Source organism: Ascidiella aspersa, chromosome 6, assembly GCF_963924565.1.
Source record: "Ascidiella aspersa chromosome 6, kaAscAspe10.2, whole genome shotgun sequence".
Classification (NCBI taxonomy): Eukaryota; Metazoa; Chordata; class Ascidiacea; order Phlebobranchia; family Ascidiidae; genus Ascidiella; species Ascidiella aspersa.
The window spans coordinates 19,785,700-19,812,289 of record NC_139452.1 but is presented as its reverse complement, the minus strand read 5'-3'; the positions used below and the strand labels follow the sequence as shown (position 1 = coordinate 19,812,289).

The 26,590-nt window shown below is 35.7% G+C and overlaps 1 protein-coding gene across 1 annotated transcript; it reads right to left on the bottom strand.

Annotated features, from left to right (window-relative positions):
• Positions 1–7,017: 7,017 nt before the first annotated feature.
• LOC146140638 (G patch domain-containing protein 2-like) lies at positions 7,018–22,132 on the bottom strand. Its single transcript, XM_083392136.1, has 6 exons — positions 21,510–22,132; positions 14,935–15,097; positions 14,474–14,553; positions 9,304–9,344; positions 8,904–8,965; positions 7,018–7,630 (listed from the first exon to the last, which is right to left on the bottom strand). Exons 1-6 carry the CDS (start codon positions 21,960–21,962, stop codon positions 7,461–7,463), a joined length of 969 nt encoding a protein of 322 aa, XP_083248262.1. The 5' UTR covers positions 21,963–22,132; the 3' UTR covers positions 7,018–7,460.
• Positions 22,133–26,590: the final 4,458 nt, after the last annotated feature.

The following is a 26,590-nucleotide window of genomic DNA, read 5'->3' as shown; positions in this document are numbered from 1 at the left end:
AAACGCATTAGTCCGGAACAAAGGGTCTACAATAATTAAATTTGTGACAATCTGTCTATCTTCTGGTAAGTAAGAAAAGTACAAATCCTACATCTGCCTGTCTGTCTGTTTTTAAGTTCGATAATAATAATCGGCTGCCGGACAAATAGCGCCTTACCATCACACGCGGTGGATAAAGTGATCACGGAAAACAGAGTGTGCAACTTTTTAGCCACCTTTGCCGCACCGGCACATTAATAGCACATCAAATTCAAGTGAGGTGCACATTAGATGCAGATTTAGTGTACATTTGGCGCAAATATCGCAAGTGCACAATGTGCACCTTCAAATGTGCACTGAACCGTGCACATATCGCAAGTGCACATTGTGCGCACAATGTGCACCTTCGAATGCGGTGCACATATAACAAGTGCACATTGTGCGCACAATGTGCACATTTTGGTTCGTGCACATATAACAAGTGCACATTGTGCGCACAATGTGCACATTTTGGTTCGTGCACATATGACAAGTGCACATTGTGCGCACAATGTGCACCTTCGAATGCGGTGCACATATAGCAAGTGCACATTGTGCGCACAATGTGCACATTTTGATTTTGAGCCCGTCTCGGAAAGTAAGGCCTGCACAGGGGATTATCCAATCCTACAGTGTCATTCATTCCATTCCGACAGTTCATTCCATTCCGACAGTTCATTCTATTCCGACAGTTCATTCCGTTGCGACCATTCATCAAATTAGTTTCGGCCCTATTGATTCCATTCCGACAATTCCGTAAATTAGTGAGCGTTCCGACCATTCATCATTTCGTGAATTATTAGTGTTACCCGGTCTTATGACTTGCGTGCACCTAGGTTTCGCAATCCTAGCACTACTCGACCTTTTTCCAATTTTTTTGTGTATAATTTACTTATTCAGGTTTTCACACATATTTCTTTAAAAACATCTCATTTGTGCACCTGGCACAGCCACAGAACGCAAACTTAACAGCCACCCATCAATTAGTGTAGTAAAATTCAGCGAACCCCAATTTGGGGTTACTTAAGGCCAAGTTCACGCCAATTAAATCACGGTTATTGTCATGCCATTAAAACACGGTGTTGATAAAAGAAACATGAAACGGATCATTTTAAGTTAAAGCTAAAGTTAAAAATATTAAAAATATTTTGTTTTAAATGCAATAAAATTTGTCAACTTTTGGGAAATCCCGTATTTTGATAAAAAGTTGTACTGCGTAAAAAAACGTGGACATTTTTCTTCTGTAAGTGCACATTTGTATAATCTAAAAACATAAACGCATATATATTAAGCTAAAGAAAAATATTTGTTAAACAAATTCTATCTTCAGGGGCGTAACCGCGCGAACCCGCACCGGAGTTTTGTGAACTGAATGGGTTTTTGGATGTAAATCCTCGAACCTTAACCGATCCCGAAACTGTCAAAAAACGATTCGCTACAGCAATATGGCCTATGAGTTAATGAGTTTAATTGTCTGAGATTCTTGAATATTTCGCAGTGATATAAATACAAATTTTATCTTCCGTTTCCGTTTTTTTAAATTATCCTTCGCCACCACCCATCAGCTAAGCTAGCATACCAATAGCGTTAAAGATGACGGCGACGTTGTATTTTTCGAAGTCTTCAAAAAACGCTTTTTCAATATTCAGGTTTTTATTATAACTGCATCTTTTGTTTTTTGCGTCATGAAACTTCGATTAAACAGCAAGTAACACAACTTTATTCAGTTTTTAGTTTAACGCAAAATATTTATATCAAACTCGAACCGGGACGCTAACCGGTTGCAAAAATAAATTTGATTAAACCGGAGATAAACCGAACATTTTTATTTGCTTGCTACGAATCGAAAAATGAACTATATAAATCGAATTCCAAGAACAAATTGAACCCGAATCGAACCGGAATAGTACGGTTTGACTCCCTGTTCTCCATATTGTCCTCGTTATACATCTAATGATTAAGGTGTTATACCGTAACTTTGTGACGTTAATCCTTGTAACGGATTATTCCCGCCCCACCGAAAATCCCGATTTCGCCCCTGGTTTGCCCTTACCTTGTTTCGGATTTGGATGTTTGTTAGAAGTAAAATCGTCATACAGAACAAGCTAACGTTTTGTAACCTATCATTAGAAATATAGCGACCGCTTGAAAGTTCGTAAGTGTCAAATGTAGGCCAAACTTGCTCTTAAATGTAAACATCGGGCGTACATCGTAAAGTCACATTTTAACATGTGCACATCTAGAAAATATTGAACCTATTTGCACATTTTGTCGCACATTGTCCATCAGTAATAAAATAATAATAAAAATGAGTAGGCCTACATTTGTTATGCTGGTCATTACAATTTTGGCGGTTACTTAATTTAGAGTACCGTATTAGAGACTCATTTCTCAAGGTCAAAAGACCTTTATAGTTTCCTGAAAAAACACACAAGATTTCAAGCTCAACAAAATGAACTGGGTTCTTGCATCCAGCTCAACTCTTGCCTCTGCAAGAACACCTTAAATAAATTGAACGTGTGTATTGCTTCGTTACAACCGATCAACTTTGCGGTATTCAGACACTAAGGCGTCTGCAAAGTTTGTCAAACGGAAACCCCATAATAAGGGTAATAAATTTGTTGTTTGAATCTAAAATGGGTGGACTTGTGTTAAACTTAACATGCAAATCGAGAATTAATCGAAAACATCTGATCAAACACTGAAACAAATCTGTGTGACAAATCAAACGGTCAGGTGCAAAATTCATTAGCTGTACCTTCGTTAAAATGTTCAATAAGCCAAGGTTTGTTAGTAGATTCGAGACTACCTGAAGAATTTACAAAAATATTACTGAATGATAACGAGAAAGAGACTGACTAGCTTTCGTCTAGTTTGGCGTCGACCAAAAAAGATTTTCTGCCAAGGAGGTAAGGCTTCGATATCAAAACAGCTTCATCAACTTACAGCTGCATTTGATTACATTAAGCTCTGATTTTATTTCGCAAGTATCTGTTTAAATATACACGGGCGACGCATAATATGAAAAAGGTGCATGCACACAGATACGTAAATCTACTCTACATTCACGTTATGCTTCTAGGCGCGGCGTCAAAATTGTCACTCCGACAAAATCTCACGCTACATTGTGAAGCCTAATATAACCGTTCTTTTGCACCTGGCATTTAAATTGTTTTGTGGGATATTTTATAGTATTCATGCTACAGGGAAACCCTAACGGATTTCTATTAACGAGTTTTAGCTATATTTGTAGAGCTTGATTTATTACCATCTATAATGGCTTTTGTATTTTACGTTTTATGACGTCTGTGCTTACGTGACAGCATTATTGCCTATGTCGAAGCAACGCTAAACCACACCCAAGTGTAACATGTCAATTAGCGTTTTGCGTTATCATTTCTCTGCTGTCAGCATTTATATTTTGTGCTTAAGACCCGTAATCCGCTTGAAAGAAAAACCTTCTAGTTATCGACTTGTAGGCCTACTATTAACTGCGTTGATATTTGCAAGTGGCATCTTCTATAATGCTAACTTGCTTCGCCGATCTATAGTTTGAAACTGGTTGTTCGTTCATCGACTAATACAATTCTAACCACCAGCACGTCTTTGGTTGGCTTCAAAATTAGACAAGCTATACCTGAATTGGAGTCAATACGAAAGCGTTAATTAGAAGGTCCTTCGGTTGAATAAACTAGTATAAGTTCAACAACCTTAGCTCAAGCCCCACATATTCTTAACCTAAAAACTACAAAAAAGGTTACATTTCTGATCAACCATTTCGTGAGGTAACTAAGCGCAATAAACAATACAGCTGAAGTATAAAAATTATGACTGTAATAAAATTAAACACTAAACTATTGACTTTTGAACAAATCATGCCTGTTTTTGTATTTAGTACGTAGCTCAGCTTTCTTTTCTTTTTCCCCTTTAAAGTAGCTCTGAAAAACGCTGTAATTTTTTTGCTTAGTTTTGCCTGTCTTACATTCTGTTTGCGCACAACGTAGTTGCGCTATCTATACCTTAAATGGCGCAAGTCGTCCTCACAACTAGGAAATAAAGTTGTCTAACAATATCAAAAATACTATAACTTAGAAAATAGTTAATCAACAATCGAAGGTAACTACAACATTACTAACCGTAAACAAATATTGTCTTTCGTACTTTTTTTTTTTTATCCATACAACAGGGTGACTCAAACTTTTTGCGCGAATCGATAATGTTTTTGCAATATTGCTGTTGTATTGTGTGTCGTCACATCTTTCAAAACACGATAACGCAATGTTTAATTTTTGCGCTTGACATTTTTATTTGCGCTCGACATCACAGCCTTACAACTGTGGAATAAATGCCCCCACAACACGTTTGTCAAAATTACCTCGTGCATGAGCAATTTGCTGTGTTACCAATGCAAAAAGCCTCCTGAATTTACAGTTTAGCGCCAATTCAACCAATTAACTCAATTTTTTTCGCGCGACCATTTTCAATTTGTTTTAGTGACATTATTAAATTGAAAATGTCGAATTGCTATTCGTAGGGCGGCGCAAGGCATAGAAAAATTCCAAACGAGGGCGCGACTGAACCACGGTCTGTGGCATACAGGTGGTTCTCAGCAGATAATTTTTCTTTATTATTCTTTAAATTTAGACAACCATAAAGCAAAAAAGGCAATAAATTATAATGCTGAAGAGGAAAACTCTGTTTACTGATTAGCTACGCCAGAAGTATTCTTGTTTCATAAAAGGACATATTAATTTCGAAGCTGAAAGCATTACTTGTGGATATGGCACGTTTTTCTCAAACGTAACGATTCTACTTTCGTTTTACTTGCAGGCAAAAAATGTTCTCTTTTTGGGTGCTGAAGATTTGGTAGCCCTATATTTGCAGAGCTTCTGGTATACGAAATCACCCGATCCGTTAGAAATCAGTGCATTTCTAAGCAAAAAGGTCTGCGACAATCAGGGCATCCAAAGGCAGAAAAGTCTAGACTTTTAGACCTTGAGGTCCTGGCAATGCACTGATTTGGACCTTTAGGTAAACTCCCGGCGTAGATAAATTAAAAATATTCATTAAAAGTTCAGAAAAGATAACAAAAAGTATGAGATAGGATTAATAACACTTGACCCACCTAAACCCTAACGCTAACCCGAATCCTAACCCAAATAATGTGCGTTATTTTAATAATTCTTTAAATGCTGGGGAAAAAGCCCAAACTCGGATGGTTTCTCGTCCATTGTATTTAAGATTATTACGTCACAAATTGAGGTATTGGGGCCTGAAGCGTTATAATTATTAAATTATCGCACATTATTTGGGTTAGGGCGCTGGTTAGCGTTTGGGTTTGGTTGGGTCAAGTATTGTTAAACTTAATCTTCTTATGCACATTTGTTAATGCAAATTAGTGCATTGTCCAAGACCTCAAAGTATAAAAGTCGGACTTTTTGATCCTTAGGATGCGCTGATTGTCATAGACCTTTTTGCTTAGATATGCACTGATTTCTGACGGATCGGGTGACGAAATCATCGTTGATCATGTCAATTTTTCTAATCAAGAGGCACCAAACTATGAACCCAATTCCTCCAGTCCTCAGCATATTCCCTAAAACAAGGCTATTAATTAACGGCAATATTGGTCTGATGCAAAGCTAAGCTAAATATGGTGAAATTTCAAACAAAACTACAACTTCATAAAGCTCATTATATATTTTGACAAATACTTTTTACGTTTTCTTCGTTTAATAATAAAATCAAGTAAAATTATGTCAATATTAGAAAACGTTATATCCGACCCGCGATCTTCAAACTTCACATTTATATGGCCCGCGATTGCCAATCCCAACAGTTATCCGGACTTTCATCAAAAAGTCAGGTGACCCCTGGATTAATCGAATAGGTCGTAGTTTTAATTTACCCAAAGCAAAATTGTTATAGCTCATTAAAAAAAACTTTTTTTTAAGAAATCCTGATTAGAGCACTCTTATTTTTACGCCAGACATCCATTGTTACGTCACGAGAAACGTTTGCCTAACAATTCAAATTGGTTAACTATAACTTGTAAAACATTACAAAATGTCGTGTTCTTATCTACGGGCCGAATTAGGTAACATACTTAAACCAATCCCTAGCCACGGGTCTTGATCATTAACCTAAAATAAAGTCTGCTCTCTTGTAATGTTGTTTTTACGCGACTTGACCGAAGTCGATTAGGGAAAACTATTTACTAGAACTAGAGCGTTTTTTTATAAATAGTTTTTAATGTATTCTGCCTTATTTACCCGAATATTTGCATCTTGCAGCTTGTTTTCGTTGTTTGCTATTCAAATTATAGTTAAGGGTCAAATAGGCGAGAAGCTAAATGGCTAGGTGTATCGATAGCTTAACGGTTTATTTCGGCGAACACTAAAATACCAAATGTGAAACCAGTGTTTAGCATCAAAACACAGTACTTAATATTCCACCAATAACTTTAAATAATACTGATGTTAATATCGTATCTGCTACATCCCATTTTTCGGTTTAACCAAATATATTGTTTGTAAGTAACTTTTTTGGGATTGCACAAAATCCTTAGTACCCAAGTCATAACGAGGGCGAATATTTTTTGACTTGTCAAAAAAAGTTAAAATTTACACGTTAGGTCAAAATTTTTTAAGTCGAAATCGAATAAAATTGCACATAAATCGCTTACAAAATAAATAAAAAACTAAAGTCAGCTTTTTGAAATTGGTCGTTCGGTTATTTTGAAATGTATCTTTCATTTTATCCAAAAAAAATTAGTTTTGATATAAGTTCAAAGTCATTTTAACCGTATTATATCTTTATTAGAGCAATATACAGTATAAAGAACGCGTGATTAACGACGTCTAGGTTATTTAAATCAATGTATTTCTAACAGGTCAAAATTTTGTCAAAATAAATTATTTTCAGGTCAAAATTTGTCAAAATTTTAATTTTTCAGGTCAAAATTTCCTATTTTTTTGGTCAAAAAATATTCGCCCTAGTCATAACGTTTTCGTTTGCAAAATAAGTTTATTTTCTGACCTTTCCAGGCCCATTCAGCTAAACACAGAAATAAAAATTAGTCGATAACTTTTATTTAAATAGAGTCAGCAAAAATGAATTTAGAGGTTTAAAAAGAGTGCACCCCTAAATATTGAACCAAACAAAATATCACATATTTATGATACATGCAATCATACAGGCAAGTATAGCTAAAATTGCCTCCCGAAGTTTATGGTTTTCAGGCATATTTCGCTCCCTACGCCAGTACATAACTGACACCTGTTAAAATGCTTAAAAATGCAGCTCCTTTTAATTGCAATTTAAAAGGAATTGAAAGATTGCGATACATACGAATCATAAACATAATAAAATGTAGTATAAAAAATAAAACCTCTTTGATCACAAAATGTAGAGAAGAAACAAACTTAAAATGAAGACAAACATTATAGACCTAATCCAACGCGTTTGTTTCGTTTCGTAGATGATATAGGATTTTGTATTCCTTGTTTGTTGCGACCAAGACCTTCACCAGGCTTCCATCCCATGCTAAGCAGCATTTTATGACCAGCATTGGTGTCAGGTATGGGAAGGTGAACTGAAGATATTTCAACATCTGCCAAAAATAGAGTATTTGTTCAAAGGAACAAATTTTTTCTATTTTATGTTCTATGCAATTTATGATGTTTCTACTTGGTTAATAAACAAAAACTCACATGTGCACCAAATAATTGCCTTTACGAAGTTTTAGTTAACATTTTATATTGAATTAAGCACACGAACAAACACAAAAATTTCAATTAGGTTCAACTATTAACTGCATTTAGTGCGATGGTTGCGCGTCTGCGTATATCCACTAATTTCAGCAAACCCAGCTCCACTTCGCATAACCTCAGGTCTTTTAAGCAGAACCGCATGTATTGCTCTACTTCCAAGCGATTACAATCTTTCGTTTTAAATACGCTCATTGCGCTGAATTCAGCTTCACAAAGCCATGTGGTTGAAAACGGAATAAGTAGTTTAATAACAAAATTAGACAGAGCCGGGTGCGAGATTGCATCAAAGTCCAAAAGTAAATATTTGATTAAACCTTGGAGTATTTTAGTTTAAACGAGTTATATGAAATGCGTTTTGCTGCATCCGCTGTCATAATTAGGAATACAAAGCCTTATTCTTATATCTGCAAACCACTTTGCCCAAGTTTATTAACCAATTTCGACTTTGAAAAAACCAGCCCTTTTCAGCAATTTCACGTAGAAGATGCACTCAGTCACCTTTATTAGTGTGACTTCATTGTAAAGAAAACGAAATACATAAATAAGGTATGGGTATTTTAGGTTCAGAACAAAGGACGGGAGGCACACCAGATCAGACAATTCCCAAACTGCATCTTTATCTCCCGTTTACCATATAAACACTTTTTTGTGCTGTGTGCAGACTTTTTCCCATTCTACTGTGTTTTTGTTCGTTTTAAAAAAAATATTTCACCCTAAACGTGCCGTGCACATTATGCACGAATATAAAAAAAAACAGTTTGTGCCCAATGCGTTATGTATTTTTTGATTAGGCCTTTTTAACCCAAATAAATGATTTTTTGCATGGTTTCATTGGACTTAACTTTTTTAGGCTTTTTGGCTAGGAAACATATTATTCGAAGAGATGGGTAATTTGTAAAGGGGGGGCTGTTCTAAAAGTTTAAGAAACCCTGATCTAGCTAAAGTTCTTCCCTTTCAATAATATCCTGATCGGTTACTGGTTGCTGGAGTAACCGATCGTAGCATGTTCCGTTCTTCAACCTGCTGCATTTTCTGTTACTTCCAATAGAATGACACCCTAAGATGTGCCAAGTCCAATGAGATATTAACTGATGTGCTAGCCATAATAATTACCTTTCAGTTCGTGCATGTCTTCAGCCATATTTTCAGTTTTTCTTCTCTTGAAAATCTTCAGCCTAAAGCAAATAATAAAGTTAGAAAAATAAATAAATGAAAAATAGTTGTTTAGGGTAAAAATCTTTCAAGAAGCTTATTCTAATTTAGCCTTAACTAAAATTTAAAATATATTTTTACATAAGAGTGTGTTAACTGGTTTTGCTCGTAGAAAACTGCCACACAAACCACAAAATTAAGATTTTTAACTTAAATGATATTTCAGAAGTCCTAATATGTTAGGAAATTCTTGCTGATTAGGTAAATTAAATGCTTGCAAAATATGTTAACACACCAAAAAAAAAAGTTAACATAATATTTTTATGAACACAAAATTGCAGCCATAAAAATAAGCACTTACTCTGTTCTTTCCGAGGCACTTCCATTCTTTTCTATTGTTTTCTAAATAAAAATATGTTTAGTTGGTAAGTTAAAAAATCCTAGCAGTCTGAAGTAACTATCTACACCGCAACAACTTTGATGGTAACATAGTAAAACCATGTTGTGTATGCATAGGCGCCGAACGTGGGTGTGCAGAGCGTTTTTTGACGCCCTGGATTTCTTGCGTAACTTTTAAACGCCGTATAACACAGTGCCTCGTCTAGCGTCACAATTCCTAAATGTTTAATATGCTGAGACGTTTTGTCACTCAAATCGATAAATAAGCGTAGTATTCCGAACAAAAGCTTTTAGACGCCAAACACATATAAAAATCCTCAATAACGCCGATTCCTCTCGCACAAGTCCCTTTAACTTTTAATATCGGTATAGCCCAAAAAATTCGCCCTCGCTTCGCTAGCAGCTTCTGCGCGTATGCTATGGCTGATAATAAGTTACGAACACTGCTCAAAGTAGATTGGCACTAACCTTCGTCCATCATCATTTTAATACAGGACAAAGCACGCATTAGCTTTAAGTACAATTAATTCTGACGAAATTACAGGAGACATAACGGTTGTTTTAAACATAATATACGGCATCGCAAAATCGGTTAGCGAGACCTGCTACGTTTTGTTGGTAATGAGCGGTGGCGTATTGAGGGCCGGGCTAGGGGTCCGGACCCCCCCCCTTTTCGCAAGTGATATTATCGTTTGTTTGTTCGTTTTTGTCAGGGTTTAACTCACTGTCTAAAGCGGAAATGTTTTCAGTGTAATTGGGTCACGCGTAGGGATGTTCAAAGTAGAATATTGAATCCTTGGATTCGAATCCAGATGGGATTCGAATCCAATTCTGCCGTTTATTTCGGGTAATTGGAACCGATATAATTTAATGTTTTACCGCCGATTGTTGCGCCTAATTGTACAAACGCGTGTGGTAAGTTGGCCTGTCGCTGCGGCGACCAATTTATAGTGCTTGCTTTAAATGTAACCTGGTAGTGCAGTGTCAGCGTTTTTTCGGGCGACCAATTACCGCGTCCCGCGATAACGTTCGTCTAATAATTAAGTGTTAATCAAGCATTATTGGGCGAGCGACTAACGTGTGTCTGGTGTGGAGTTCGCAATTGCCCTAAATGCGTTAAGTTGCAAAAGTAATATTACGTTGTAAAACGTGCTGGCCGTCTGCAAAATGCGCTATAGGGTTACTCAAGGTCAACTTTAGGCCAATATCAGCGAGGTTATGCAGTTATGCACAGTGTAATTGTCAAGAATTCGTTATGTCAATAGTAACTTTGTATTCTTTGCAGTACATTATTTGACTACATAACAGATCATGTTAGTCAAAAAAGAAGCACTAAAACCCAACTATGCTTTAAAAAACAGGACTGAATTGCTAAAGAGTTCTGTGTGCAGTGTTGCATTGTACTCACTATTGGCAAAAATATAAGTTTTGGCAACAACCTGGACAGTTGACATAATACAGTTTACAGAACTGCTTCAACTGACAGTTGTTAAGAATGTTAAACATATGGGAGAATTTTCTATTATAATGTACACATGTTAGAAAATTGTTTGGCGTTTTATTGCTGTGATTGTAGGCCCTGTGGGGTAGATTAAGATTAATCTCTTCCCCAAACAAAACCAAGGTTAGATAATTTAATAAAAATATACTAGGATTCATTATTCTGGATTCGTTATTCTAGATTCGAAACCTATTATTCTAGAATACCTTGGGATTCTACTTTGAACATCCCTAGTCACGCGTCTTGCTAATGCGAAACCAAAATCAAACGCAAAACGCCGTTTTCGTTTCTTGTGTGGTAAACGCAGGATGTTTTTTCTCTTTCGCCTTTCGTTATTTATTCAGGTTCGTTGATCAGCAAAAATGTATTCGACCATTGAAAACCCTAAGTCGAGCCTTTTCCCTTTTCCTGTCTAATAACGTCGAGTTAGGGTACTTTTCCCGCTTGGTGTAACAACGGAATTTTTTTAACTAACGCAGATTCTCTTGATAAGGTGGTCTAACTGTGACTGTTTAAAATCGCCTTTTTTATGTAATGATAGCTACCGCAAAAATGTTGCGCAAATCGTGGCATAATAACACCGGGAAAAACGATCTTTTTGCAGGTGGCGAAAGACGTGCTTGTAATTTAGCGTGGTCCCGTACATAAAACTTGGGAAACTGCGCTGCTGATAGTCGAAACATGATTCTATCAAGATCAATCACACGTTTTCACCGTCTTGGTTTAGTTTTTCGTCTGAAGTTAACGATTGCACACTAAGCTGTTTCAAAGCACGAGTTCGCTTTGTGTCTTAATGGTTTACTTTGCTGGACGTTAATTGGCTGTGTCTGGTTATATATTTATGACGTCATTCCCGTCACTATTTCATGACGTCATTCTTCATTAACGTCAGACGGAAAATAGGGGAATTCCCTTAGCTGAAATTTCGGGAACCCAATTTTTAAGGGCTGGTTCAAAAAACGCCCTGGGATTTTGAAAGTTCAGCGCCTATGTGTGTATGTACCCTAATAATATAATAATAGGGATGTTGACCACAAAAAAGCGATACTGCTGGCAAACTCATTTACAAAATGCACAAAAACTACAATGAGCTTTGAGAAATGGTCATTCAAATAAAAAGTCATAAAAAATTAGTTTTAAATTACAGCTAACAACACTGTAACTGTTTTATATTTTTATTAGGGCAATATACTACATATGTAAGCAAGTAGAATTAACCACGCAAGCCTGGTTTTTGTTATATTAGGTTATAGCATTAGGATTTGGGCAAATGTATCAAACCGTATTTTTTTTTTTCAGTGGCGGTTGACTTGTATCCAATTTACTATTTTGTTAATATGCTAGGTCTTCTTAATTTTTAGCAATTCTTTTTACATTGTATTTAATATGGTGGCTATTGAGTAACTGTTTACTCAATAACAACCAGCGACTTTGTATTTTTAGGTTATATGTTGCTTTGATATGCTACAAATATCAACTAAGCATTTTTAAAGATTTGCGTTACAAACCCATAAAAATAAGAGATTTTTTTCACCTGTTGTCACTTGTCAGTAAAACATTAAAAGCAAGTGACTGGTGATGCCAGGACACTAATGTGATACTTTATACAACAATGCATTCTTTAAATCAATGTATTCTTAAAAGTAGAGTTAGCTCCACCAGGCAACATATCAATAAATATAAATAGATTAAAATTAATAATTCTAGACGTCGCTGAAGTATGCGATAAGCTGTGACGCGCCGGAGTCATCTGGTGCAGAACTGCGCCGTCGGACAACGGGCGTTTATCAGCTATTGCGTATAGCTACAACGACGAGTAGATTGCAGGATACCATGAATCCTTTTTATTCATGGTGTTAGGAGATTTGTCAATCCGGAATGATTCAATGAACCGTCTTTTGTAATAGTGCGGTTCCCAGTCTAATAATTTTACAGTTATCCCAATCAATTCCGTGTCGGAGTTCAACCGCATGCTCTGCCAGAGCTGACCGGGATGCCTTTTCGTGGCGGAACGTCGGTTTATACTTCGTTTACACCAGAAGAGCGATTTATATTTATTGGTATTCCTAAAAGGTTCGAATTTTGTTAAAATAAATCATTTTAAGGTCAAAATTTGTTAAAATTTTAATTTTATTGGTCAAAATTTCTCATTCTTTAGGTAAAAAAAGATCGCCCTAGTTATGAAGATTCAGGATACTTAATCACTGAACGTTCTACTTAAACCATTAGTTGAACTTTTCACAAACAAATATAAAACGGTTGTCTAAACCTAAAAAGTTGCAAAATGACAACGAAGAGAAGCTGTCCCATTCTTGGCCATTATGTAATCTTCTCTACATGTTAAGGCCATTCTCTGGTGAAAATCGCTTTAACCAGACATGTTTTACCAACTAATGAGCTGTTTAATAATAGGAGCTTGTTTGTGAGTAAAGGCTATTTATTCTTAGCTGTTAGGATAAGGAAAAAGTGCCGTAGTTGTCTGTTAGACAATTTAAAGCGCTATATTCTCAGCTATTTTCATAGCGCAGAGGATAATTATCCTAGCTGTTTGTATAGTTATACTATTCTTCCAACAGATCTCTATAAGTCCCAGGCAAACTCATCAATTGCTCAGTCAAGTCAGGTAAGTCAATAAACGTAAAACTACTAGAATTGGTAAACTTGTCCATGTATAATGAATATCCTAACTAAAACAATGACAAAAACGCAACATATAGCAAGAAAGTTGTTTTTTGTGCCAACATTTAGATAAATAACCCAGTATTATTAAAAAATATTTTAATGAAAACACTTTACGTAACTTCAGGTTATTTGACAAAATGACTTAAGTGCAAGTTAAGTCAGGTGATTTAAAAACAATGAATTAAGTCATTACAACACTGTCGAAAGCTCATAATACCAAAATTAACAAAAAATTACACTTTTGCGCCCCTAAAGTCTCTCTAACAGTTGTAAAAATGTAATGTTCCTACTCTGTAATTTTTCCTTGTCAAAAGTGCTGCACTAATTACTAATTTAAACAAAAACAACAAAAAGTTGTTTCAGACCACATAATAATTATGATGTGCCAAAAAAAGAAACTTGGTGTTGCTGATCGAATTTGTTTCCTATTTCATGATGTCCATCATGATTTTATAACATTGTAAGTCATTAATGTCAGATCGAAAATGGGGGGAAATCCCTAATTTAAAAAATCAGGAAACCCCGTTTTTGGATTCTTATACTCCTACAACTGAGTAATATATCTAATTAGAACAAGTTACATGGTTGCCTAAGTTTCGATAGAGCTACACAAAAGTTAAATGACATATTGCAAAACTCTATTTAAATTTTCATTGAAAGCAAAAAAGTTATACAGGTCTAAGTGATTGTTGTTTTTATCTGATTTCCATACAGAAAAAAACAGTGTCGTCTAAACTCATGCCAAAAATAAGAGTGTTATATCAATGATAACTTATCAACTAATAACAAATGTGTTTAAACTGTTGAGGTATAATCTTGAATGTTAATGTTTTTTAGTAATCATGCCTCTGTTTGGCCTGTGACGATATTCAGACAATATTGCTGCCCCAGATGCAAGCAATCGAAGTTAAACATGCTATTAAACAAGATTTGTAATTTTAGGAATTACCTTTATTTTGTGTCTTCTTCTGTTTCTTCGTATTGATCTTGCAGCCATTCCAGGAAGTCTATTAATTCTGGCATGAAAACCTTTATAATAAGCAAGATAGGAGTTAGAATCCAATGTGTGCAATACAATGCCAAGATAAAGTGTTAGGAAGATTAATTATTTTATTCTATAAAATACAAGCCAGCATGTGTTCATATTTGCCAACAGTGGTACATTGCATGATTAGAAGCAACGTGCTGAGATAAAACAATAGAATGCATGACTGCTTATAAGTAACAATAACCAATTTCTAAAAAGATAATAAAAAATAATTAAGATTGTAAAACCAAGTAGGTTCATGTTTTATCTTTTTTCTTGATTATATACAATTGCTGACGACTGTTATACCAAAAATCTGAGGACAATCTTAACTAATTATATGCAAAACAAAAGTTAAGTCATTTTTAAGCCATATTTATTACCTCTTTGTCCAGCTTCCGACAGGTAAGGAATAGCATTGCTTATAATGCTTTTAAGCTTTGAGTCATTATCTACTCCATCGTCCCACCAGGGAATTATGCTTGGGATTCCACAAACAGAACCTCCAGATTCATTATAAAAGTCTGTCATTTCATCATCACCATCCTATTAAACAGTTAATAAACATTACTAACAGTTAAAATATTTTCTAAGTTAAAAAATTACCTAAAAGTCAGTTCACATAATTTGTATGCTTGTCCTGAAAAATGCATTTACACCTACTAATATGTCACAACATTCTAAAATTTTGGATACAAGCATGTGATCTGAATGAATTTAAAAGCTCTTCCGTTTTTGCCAATTGCTATATATTGATACAAATACTAGACAAAATACCCAACATTGCCCAGGTTAAAAAGAGCATTTACCTGTATAATTGAAACTGTTAAACACCACTGGCATTGCACCGGCAATGTAAATCAAATACACCTGCAATCAGTGCATTAATTTGCCAAATCTACCTGAATTTTGCATGGTTTAAACCAGGGTGGTCCAAGGTTGACTGCATCGCGGGCCACAATATATATTGCATATTCTTTGCGGGCCACATAAAGTAGGCTACATGAAAAATGGTGCGAGCGAAGCGCGAAAAATTTGCGTATTTAACAAAAAAATTAATTTAGAAGACTGCATTTTTAAGCGTAAAATGTTCGCGTAAACCGTGTGCGTATCTTACTAAAATTTTAAGAGAAATGTTGCATACTACACAATCGCTCAAGTACAAAGCCGTTATCGTTTTGCGCAAAAAGGTTTTTTTTTACACAAAAAAGGAAAAGGTTTTTGTTTTATCACTTCGATTTGGTTTAAATTGCATCTTGGAAAGGGTCAGGGCGTTTAGCCAAAAGTCACAGTGAAAATCCTAATTTCCAACCAGGAGTTCCCCTATTTTCTGTCTGAAAATAATGCATAATGCCATCATAAAATAGAGACATGTATAACGTCATGAATAGTGATTGTAATGACGTCATAAAAAATAATCAAGACACAAGTAATTTACGTTAGACGCAAATCGCACAAGTGCGTCAAAACTGCTTTGTGAGCAATCAGTGAAAAACTAAACCAAGACCGTGAAATGTGAATGATTTTGGTAGAATTGTGTTTCTACTATCAGCAGCGCAGTTTTTTAAGTTCAATGTAATCGACCACCCTAAATTACAAGCACATCTTTCGCCACCTGCTATGCTAAACGAAGATCGTTTTTCCCTGGGTGTGATTATGCCACGATTAGCGCAACATCTGCGCGGAGCAGTGTGACAGGTCAGCTAAAATACAAGCTGCAGTTAAGATAAAATAAGTTGTGTCAATTACACACTAGACATGTGGTGTTAGGACAGGGGTCAGCAACCTTTTTTCAGTCGCGGGCCAAAATCAAACTCAGAAAGGTCTCTGTAGGCCGCACAAAATATTAACAAAGAATTGTTATTTAAATGGTAGAACAACAGTGAATTAGACGGGCCTCGGATTTTTTTGCACTTAAAGATGTGTTCTAGATTACATTTAAAGAGGCAGTAATTTTTTGGCGCCAAGCGTAAAAAGAGCGTTTGTTTGGATTAAAATTCGAATCCACGCGTCGTCATCCAAAATACTTAAGAAAAGTGTAATAGAAGTACTTTGAAGAAAAGCGATAAGTTTAATGGTGGTCAGTGTTTGCTAACCATTTTACGTCTGGGCACAGCTGGCGAGCAAAGCAAGCGCTATTTTTTGGGGGTATACCGACATTTCTTTTAATCACCCATAAAGCAGTTTGACGCAAAATATTTTTTACAGTCTTTAGTGAAAAAAAGAACACTGACAATTTAGTAGCCTCGGCCTGCCTGTTTTCCATTTTTCTAAAAATCATTGCGCTTTATTTTTTTCGTATTTTGGTTTTTCTGTGCTTGAAGGGCATTTTAACGCATTCATGCCAGAAACAAAACACAACATTTTACCTAACACTATAGTTACTGGTTGAACAACAAAATGATGACAAAATAATTGTAAATTTACAACTAAACCATTTATTCGAAAAATTTACTGCCATATGTACCAGAGGTTTTGAGCTGCACAACGCCCTATAATGGGTCGTTTCAATTTTCCAAGGACGTTCGCAAAGGTTTCGATTTTTATCTTAACATAATTGTGATATAAAATTTTCACAGACAGTTATTTGGGTTTTGGCTTGGTTGACCGCTATGAACATTAAGAGATCGCAACAACATACTTACATGGACTAATTACTAATTCTCAGCTGTAGTCAAACAAGTAGGTGATATTTCAAAATATAGTAGTGTTCAGTGGACCGTTTCGGTCTCAAAGCATAAAAAAAAACACTGCTTACAAATATTATTATAAGACATTTGCATTGAAACTTATTGTTACCAAAAACTGCAGCAACTGCTCTAAACTTCCTAATACAAAATTAAATAAATACAAAAAAAGTAGAATTCTTATCCTGGGTACATCGCAAGTCCAATAAACTTTTCCGAAGGCGTCAACGACTGGGTTAAACATTTAAAAATTAACAATGTTCAAGTTAAACGATAAACCTTATAAATATTTGCCACTGCAGCAAAGACGCCTTTGATTGTTTGCCGGTAAACGATTTTTTAACACGGGACAAAGAGTCTTTATTACGCTCACACAACGGGACAGAGAGTCTTTACTACGAGCTTTAAACATGACTTCGATTAACCTTATTGTTTATGCAGTGTTGAATGTATTCCTGTGTTACTGTTGACGGAAATAAATGACGCTAAGTAATATTTCGCTAAGTAGTGGTGCTTAACACAGGTTCTCTTACACCGACTAATTAAAATTCTCGCTGACGCTACACGCCAGTCGGGCGAGTGGGTGTCAATCAGCACTCACCCGGAGCAAATTACATTCGGATTGGCAAGCGCGCGAGTGCTTAAGCCCAACCCTGATAGGTAAATGTAGGCCGATATTTTAGTACGAAAAAGAGATATGATTTTTCCTGTACAACAAATAGCTTACCCATTTTTTGATTAAAACAAAATTGGGTTTTAGCATCACGCCAAACGCCAAATGTGCAAAATAATAGTTTAATAGTTAAAAAAGGTATATAAACTAAAACATTATTTGGATTTTAATTTCAATTAATCCAAGTTTGAAACATTTTAGTTATATGAAAAAACATCGTGTATCTGTATTAGTCCAAAAAAGTTATATCGGTTGATCTCTATTAACTACTATGTGAGTACGCCCACAGTGGAGCAAGATCTTTGATTCTTCTAATTTACTTTCTTTCTAATTTTACTTCAGTTCACGAGTTAAGGCAGTGTTTCACAACCTTTTTGGGCTTGCTGCGCCTTACAGAGATTATAAATAGTTAACGAGGTTGAAATAGCACATTAACTGTGAAACAAGGTTGAAAAAACATTTTAATTTTTGGCACATTTATTGTACGCAAAAAAATGTTATCAAGAAGCTTAACAATAGAGCACAAACTGGAATCTTTAAGAATTTAAAATATCTCTCTGCACCCTTGAGCGTTAAACATGGCACCCTAGAGTGCTGCGGCACCCCGGTTGAGAACCACTGCTTTAAGGACTATCACTGACTTACCCAGGAAACATCAATCACTAAAACATGCAATATCGTGATTTGTCTTACAAAGAGATTTAAGGGTAATTCCATGTCAAAGCAACCAACCTATTTAACCCATATGTTTTATAATGCCCGGAATTAGCGACAATGTGATTGGTCAATCCCATTAAAACTTCATAGCCTACCATCATCCAACAAGATTGCATATGGAAAAAGGAAATTGGACTCTATTTATCAAGATTTGAAGAAGAGTTTTCAACTGCTCTTAAACTTCCCGCTTGGAAACTACTAATAGAGAAGAGAATGCAGAAATTATTGTAAATATGAAAAAGGCAAAGATTTTGACAAAATAATGGACAAAATTCAAACCAAACTGGTTACAGAAGAATCCTACTCAGCAAAAGTTCAATTCTGACCTTTTCTCAAGAATCTTGGTCTAGAAAAAAAGTATCAGAATTTTTTGGAGTGCCAGAAAATATGGTTCGTACAGCAAGGAATCTTTTAAAATTTACTTAAGTCTGTAGTACACCAAAAGCCTAAAAAGGAAAACCAATGCAAGCAGGAAACAAAGAAGCTGTGCTTAATTTTTACTGTGGCAATGACAACACATGTATAATGCCCGGAATTAGCGACAAAGTTAGTGTTGCAAGTGCAACTAAAGTATATGAACAGAAGAGGTTAATACTGTCTACATTAAAGGAGTTGTATCTTGTGTTTAAGAATAAAGCATGGTGATACAAGCAAATTTTATCCATCAAATTTTCTTCTTATAATAAGTTTGCTCTTATTAATAGCAACGATTTATCTTTTTTAGGTAGTTCAGCAAATAGAAAACACCCACATTCTTTTACCGTAGCTAGTTTATGGCAGTCAGAATCCTCATTAGTGTGTAAACCAACACTGCAAGCACTAAACTCTTCATTAACTGGATTGTTAATAACTGGATGAGTACTTTTTCGACAACTTTAGATAAACAATTCACAAAACTACAGAAATTTTTATTTGTAATCAATTTGTAATGAATCTGAAATAAAAAAAACATGAAATAATGCACTTTATCCACCCATGTTTAAAAAAAAGTATTTGGAGTATACTTTCCATAAAAATTTTAAGAATAAAATATATATTGTGAAAATAAATTTATTTAAAAACAAATGTCACAGTTTAGTAGTTAAAAAAATGTTGTAATTCAGACTTTGTATTGAAATAAATTTGTAATTCGAACCAAAATGCTATTTTTTAGACGGTCATGTTACACAGCTCATATGACAGTGGTATCCCTTGAAATAGTAATGAAACCTGGTGAAAATGAAAGAACTTGGAATTAGCTCTCCATAGACACCTTACACAAAAAAATTTAAGTCAATGCTTTTAAGATATTCGCTTCTAAATTGGGTTCCGCTTCACTGACTTCAAAAAAGATAAATATTTAACCTCTACATGACCTCTGACCTTCAGCCTCAAATGTCATAAAAATCTAACCAATAGGACCTTAAATTATTATCTTTTAAATAAACTTCATTTCAAACACAAACTTCAATCCATCACAAAGATACAAGATGTTGAAGTTGATATAGCTGAAAATCAATGAATTTCATGGTTAACCGAGCATAAACTACCACAGATTTTAAAATGACATAACTTTTTTACCCCTTAACCAATTTTGACAAAATAAAGTTTTTAATGATCTTGCTGAAAAACGTAACCACTAATTAGCAACATAACTAACATTAACAACAAACTCAGTTGCCTGGTTTTCTCTAGAATGCCTGCAATCTTTAGTGACTTTGAATTGATTAAGAGTCCGACTAGCATACGGGCTATTCGGTGTTGGTATTAATTTCATGATTACTTTTAATCCATTTGAATAACTTTGTTCTAGGGTAAATAGCCTCAGGAAGTCTTGGCCATTTTCTTGGCTTGCTGGGGTACACATATACTAGGGATATTCAAAGTACAATATCCAGATGGGATTCGAATCCAATTCTGCCGTTTATTTGGGGTAATTGGAACCGATATGCCACGGATTGTTGCCCTAATTGCACAAACGTGCGTGGTAAGTTGGCCTGTCGCTGCGGCGACCAATTTACAGTGCTTGCTTTAAATGTAACCTCGTAGTGCAATGTCAGCGTTTTTTCGGGCGACCAATTACCGCGTCTCGCGATAACGTTCGTTAAATAATTAAGTGTCAATCAAGCATTATTGGGCGAGCGATCAACGTGTAATGTCTGGTGTGGAGTTCGCAATTGCCCTAAATGCGTTAAGTTGCAAAAGTAATATTACGTTGTAAAACGTGCTGGCCACCCACAAAATGCGCTATAGGGTTACTTAAGGTTAACTTTAGGCCAATATTCAGCGAGGTTATGCAGTTATGCACAGTGTACTTGTCACGAATTGTCAATAGTAACTTTGTATTCTTTGCAGTACATTATTTGACCGCATAACAGATCTCGTTAGTAAAAAAATAAACCCTAAGACCCAACAATGCTTGAAAAAACAGGACCGAATTGCTTAAGACTTCTGTGTGCAGTGTTGCATTGTACTCACTATTGGCAAAAATAAAAGTTTTAGCAACAATCTGGACAGTTGACATATTACAGTTAACACAACTGCTTCAAATCACAGTTGTTAAGAATGTTAAACATATTGGAGATTTTTTTTATTATAATGTACACATGTTAGAAAATTGTTTGGGCGATTTATTGCTGTGATTGTGGGCCCTGTAGGGTAGATTAAGATTAATCTCTTCCCCAAACAAAATCGAGGTTAAATAATTTAATAAAAATATACTAGGATTCGCTATTCTGGATTCGTTATTCTAGATTCGAAGCCTATTATTCTAGAATACCTTGGGATTCTACTTTGAACATCCCTAACATATACCCTTTAGTAAATTTAAATTGATTATAAGTCCTTAATTTAAACTAAACAAGATAAATAAAACTCCTTTCAATAAAAAGATAACTCATACCTGTCCATCAATGTCTTCATCATTAGAATCTTCACTTGCACTCAACCCACTTTCTTCTTCAATGGGTAGCTTGTCCTCTAAAGTGTTTGTACTTTCAACTTCCATTGTTTTTTTATCCAAATTTTTCATGCCCTTTTTATCACATCTGCAATCGATTTCCATGTGTTTAATCTTCTTCCGTCGGTGTTTTCGGACTGTTGAGGGCAAAACAAATCCATTTTCTGTGTCTGAACCACTTGGAAGGTTTTTGTCTGAGCCCCGATACATGGTTGGGCCATTACCACAAAGCAAAACAACGTTGTTGGGAGCAGTAGATAAACATGTTGGCCGTCGTTTCCTTATTCTTCGTTTACGATAATGATCCTCTTCAACTGGACTTTCTTCCTCTACATCAACTTTGATTTGTTCAGATTCTTCCAAAGCTGAAGCTAAATCATGGACCAACTCTTCCATAGTAGCCAGGAACAGATTTTTATATTTAATTACTGTTGACCATGGTTATTTCGGTGAAATAATGTTTGCTTGTTCCAAAGTTTTTTGCAACTGTTTCATACACTCAAACAACTTTAACAGATTTTGAGACGTTTTAACAAGGACATAAAACAGCCTATTAATTTACCTACACAGCTATTTAGACCAAAAGAAAACAACATCATTGCATTTTTATTCCACGCCATTTTCAACAAAACTAATTTACCATAGAACTCATTATTTGCTAGCTCTCCACAAATACGTTTGTTAGGTTTTATGCCAATTTAATCCAAACAACTATTTTTTGTGCTTTGTACAATTATGCTGGTACTGTTTGCATATTTGTGAACAGGTTCGCTAGAGAACCGAATAACATAGAGTTTTTTTGTTTTTTAATTCATTTAACACCATCAGGTGGCAGTCTTATGTCTGAAAAAAAACTTTTCTCGTGAAACCAATTACAACTGTAAGTAACAAAAGGTTTACAGGAACAACTAAACAGTGTACAGCAGAAAGAATTTGTCAAAAACTACCAGAAGCTAACGTAAAGTGATGCACAGCGTCATGGCGCCAAACTTTAAAAATTTCAGGGTATTTTTTTAGTTCAATGCAAAATGCCTAATATCAGTAATAATTACCAACAAATCGATTGGTAATAACAGTGGATCTACTTGGAAAACCGATTTTACAGCTTATAGATTAGGGTGGTCCAAACCCACCCCACATGTGGCCCGCAACACCAATGTGCATGGCCTGCGAAGCACTGTCGAATTATTGCAATGTGTACTGTTGATGGTTTATTTAAAAAAAGCTAACCAACGAATAGCACACTGCAATTGTTTGGTTATGATTACATTTTTCCGAGTATACCATGTAAAAAACAGTTTCCTATCGCTCACCAAATTCGGATCCAGGGTGTGGCAAGAACGCTTAATTTTTGTTATGTGTTATACCGGTTTGAGAGAAGCCGCAGTGCATCCTATGGAACTTTCTAAAGTGATGTTTTACAAACTTATAAGTTATTTTTGCGTTTTAACATTAATGTACGATAAAATATATCACCCTGCTCGACAGTATTGTCGCGCGCACCATTTTCCCCAGTCTCATAACATTCAATTTCATTCACAACTTTGATGATAGCAGCAGGTTTCTTGAGCTTATATGTCTTTCAAAGTTACTTTGTGACGCCATTTTTGTGCCCTGGCCAAACGGAAATCGTTGATCCGCTCCTGGCACAAATGTAGCCTACTTTATGTGGCCCGCAAAAAATATGCAATAAAAATTGTGGCCCGCGATGCAGTCAACCTTGGACCACCCTGTTATAGATTAACCTTACATCACACAAAGCAGTTTGTTATACGGCATAACAAAGTGAGAAAAAACAGGTTGACAATTTTGTCTATTTCAGGCTCAGATAATTTAGGTTGATGCAGATTAAGCCACAAATGTTTAATCGGGGTTTGGCAACTTATTTCTAGACGCGTGCCAAAGCCAAACTTAAAATGTCTCTGCGCGGCTTAATAAAATAATTTTTAAATGACAATTGAAAAAAATTGAAAATTGGACTAATGAAAATAATAAGAAGGCGGTTAAATGCATTAGGATACACAAGGTTGGCAAAACTTTGATGGTTAATAATGCCATGGTATGTAAATGGCACCTTTAGAGTGGAAAATCCCCTTAAAATGCTAAATACCTATGCGTAAACAAATTACTTGCTAGAGCAGTGGTTCTCAACCTGGGGGTCGCCATGAAGGGCTGTCTGGGGGGTCGCCATGTACAATTTCATTAAGGAAATAATCATAAGAATTAGGCAATATGAACTGACAGTTTAGCAGTATAGAAGGAGCAAAAGAACCGCCGGTCTAACATTTGTCTTTGTGCGGCTTTTGCTGCAGTGAACCTGTCGCGTTTATGATGTCACCATTACACTTTTCAATTAATGAATCAAGCCTAGCTTCAGTCAAACGATGTCTAATAAAAATGAATAGACGCTCAAACCCGGATTGCCAGAAAGCCTAAAATTTGAACCAAAAACAATAAATTGTTCTAATTTAACTGCTGTGTCCGACGGTTTGCAAACCATTAGGACAGTAAGCTTTCTGTCCTAATTTGACCGAATTGATTTGAAACATTGTGGGATGAAGTGAAACCACGGGCTCACGAGGCCTACAAACTTTGTTTATACCAACTTTAACAACGTTAATTGAAAAATATTAAAAAAATTTTTTTTTTTAAATGTTGTTTTCATTTACTCAGGTTTATTAATCATACACTATAATTGGGGGGTCCCGCTAGTTATCGAAAACTTAAGGGGGGTCGCGAGAACAAAAAGGTTGAGAACCACTGTGCTAGAGGCAAAAAAATTGCATTCGCATGGGAAAAATACCTAAAAAAATATGCGGACGGCTTCGTTTCCAGCTTGTTAAAAGGTTGCATGCAGGATAATTTAAACTGGCGAACACTTTGGTTTATAGATTTGCTAACAGAGACTTCGGCATGCTGTAAGTTTCTCACGTTATTTTAGTGAACCTAAATAATAAAACTATCTGGCGCTGGTCTAGAATCCTACCACAACGAAACACCATTTGGGTTAGGGTTAGTGTTTGGGTTAAGGTGGGTCAAGCATTATTATTAAACAAAGAATATAATAATACTTGACCCACCCACACCCAAACGCTAACCCGCACCCTAACTAAAATTTTGTGCGTTGATTTTAGAACTGTGGTAGGATTCTAGACCAGCGCCAACTATCTGCATATCTATATTATAATTTTTTCAGTAAAATTTGCACACTAATAACGAGTGTAACTCAAAGGCGCCCTGCAAGAATTTTAGGGTGTCTAAAAATGCTCTGCATACCCACGTCCGGTGCCTTTGCACAGTGTTAAATACAGTGAGAGATTCCAAGGAACTTAAACCGGAATGTCTGAACAGAATATAATCCAACAAAGTATAGCAGGGTGCCAGAAAAACAATTAAATGGTGACATTTCAATATTTTCGACAAATTGTTTGTCGAACGTAGTGGTTAGACAGGTTAGCAATGGACAAGATCCACATACAAAGATATGTAATTTTAACCACTTAATAGACAAAAGTACCTTCGATTCGAATAGTTTTGCGACAAAAAAGTGATCTGGTTACTGGTTAGTGGTTATTATTAGATGTTACGCGGTACGTTATTATCGTTTGTGCATACTGTTTACAAGTTGGTTACAACACGTAATGAACCGGCTTCCATTTTGTATCCCAGTTTTTTCGATTATACTAGTAGCTGTAGGAACTTTTTCGCGGCAAATTCTCGGCTTGCCAACTTTGTATTTATTTCCAGTGTTGTAAACACGTCATTTTGAATTAACTTAAGTGCCATTCAAGTCTTTGACAAAATACAACGAGCCAAGTCCAAGAGCTGGGGTTGGGTTTAATATACTCCTGTCAAGCACACTGTCTGTCTACCAAGCACACTGACCCACTTTATTTGGCTATAAGCGTCCCACAGCGCAAATATCCATGGACACATAAGTTATGAGCCGTACACATAAGTTATAAACCGTTGCCGCCGTTTATCGCCAGCCGTCACCGTCAACCGCGTCTGGTGTGCAGAGCCCTTAAGTCATCAGTTGCCCAAGTTGTTTAAACAAGTCTACTTCAAGTCAAATTAATGACATAAAAAAACATTTGTAGAGAGCGAGTGTCAGTATTTGCAACAATACCTAGAGCAGAATAATCTATAAAACCATAGTGTTAAGACCAACGACATAATACAGCCAAATACGCAGTAATGTCCAGTACAGCATAAAATCAAAATCGCCTGAATAAGACCTAAACGAGCATGGAGGAGATAAAGCATCTCGCATAATGAGCGAGAGTTCATTATCGCCCTCATCCAACAATACCGAGTATGGTCCCGACAATCCACGGCGGTTTAATCCCTTGTTAAAGCCGCGCTCGTCTCATTTTATTGAAGCTAATGATTTATTTTCATTGAGAATACAACTTATTATAGTCGGTATTTTTAGTAGACAGAAGTATTTTTTGGGCTTTTGGCTCATATCATGCTGCAACTTACCTTCGATTTCGGCTGCTGTGAAAGTTGACAACAACCCATGTTTAGTGAATGTGCCGCGGAAATATTTTAACCTGGTTAGTGTGTCGCAGGTTAAAAACAAAAACAACTTTCCGAACAGAGGAATGTTTCTTAAATCAAAAATAAATCTTAACACACACTCGCCCCTTTAAGTTTCGGCTCATCTGGCCTGAAAAAGTCCACATTTTGGATTTATAAAATCGCCGCCAGAGTGATTCATGTCAATTCACCAGGTCATGTAACACATGGTTTCAGATTCTCCTAATTTATTTGCGTAGAACAATTAGGTTTATTTGAGAAAAAAATTGTATTTATTTTACTCAAAAACTTTGTATGTGTAGATATACGGCCTTTTTTGTAAGGCCACTTTAGTTATCATTAAAGCGTAACTGAAAAAGTATTATTTGAATCACTTTCTTGGCGTTTGCTCTGTGATATGACTTCCGATAGAGTTCAAAGCAGATACCACGAGGCTTGTTCTTTGTCAGTTCCGTGTTTGTGTTGCACCTGTTAACTGTGGA

What these genes read in the sequence shown, in the direction of transcription:
- LOC146140638 (XM_083392136.1), bottom strand. Translation starts at nt 21,962, where the DNA reads ATGGAAGAGTTGGTCCATGATTTAGCTTCAGCTTTGGAAGAATCTGAA. An exon ending in GTCGGAAGCTGGACAAAGAG is followed by an intron (nt 14,554 to 14,934) that starts GTAATAAATATG and finishes CTTATTATAAAG; the next exon opens with GTTTTCATGCCAGAATTAAT. An exon ending in AGTGCCTCGGAAAGAACAGA is followed by an intron (nt 8,966 to 9,303) that starts GTAAGTGCTTAT and finishes TATTTGCTTTAG; the next exon opens with GCTGAAGATTTTCAAGAGAA.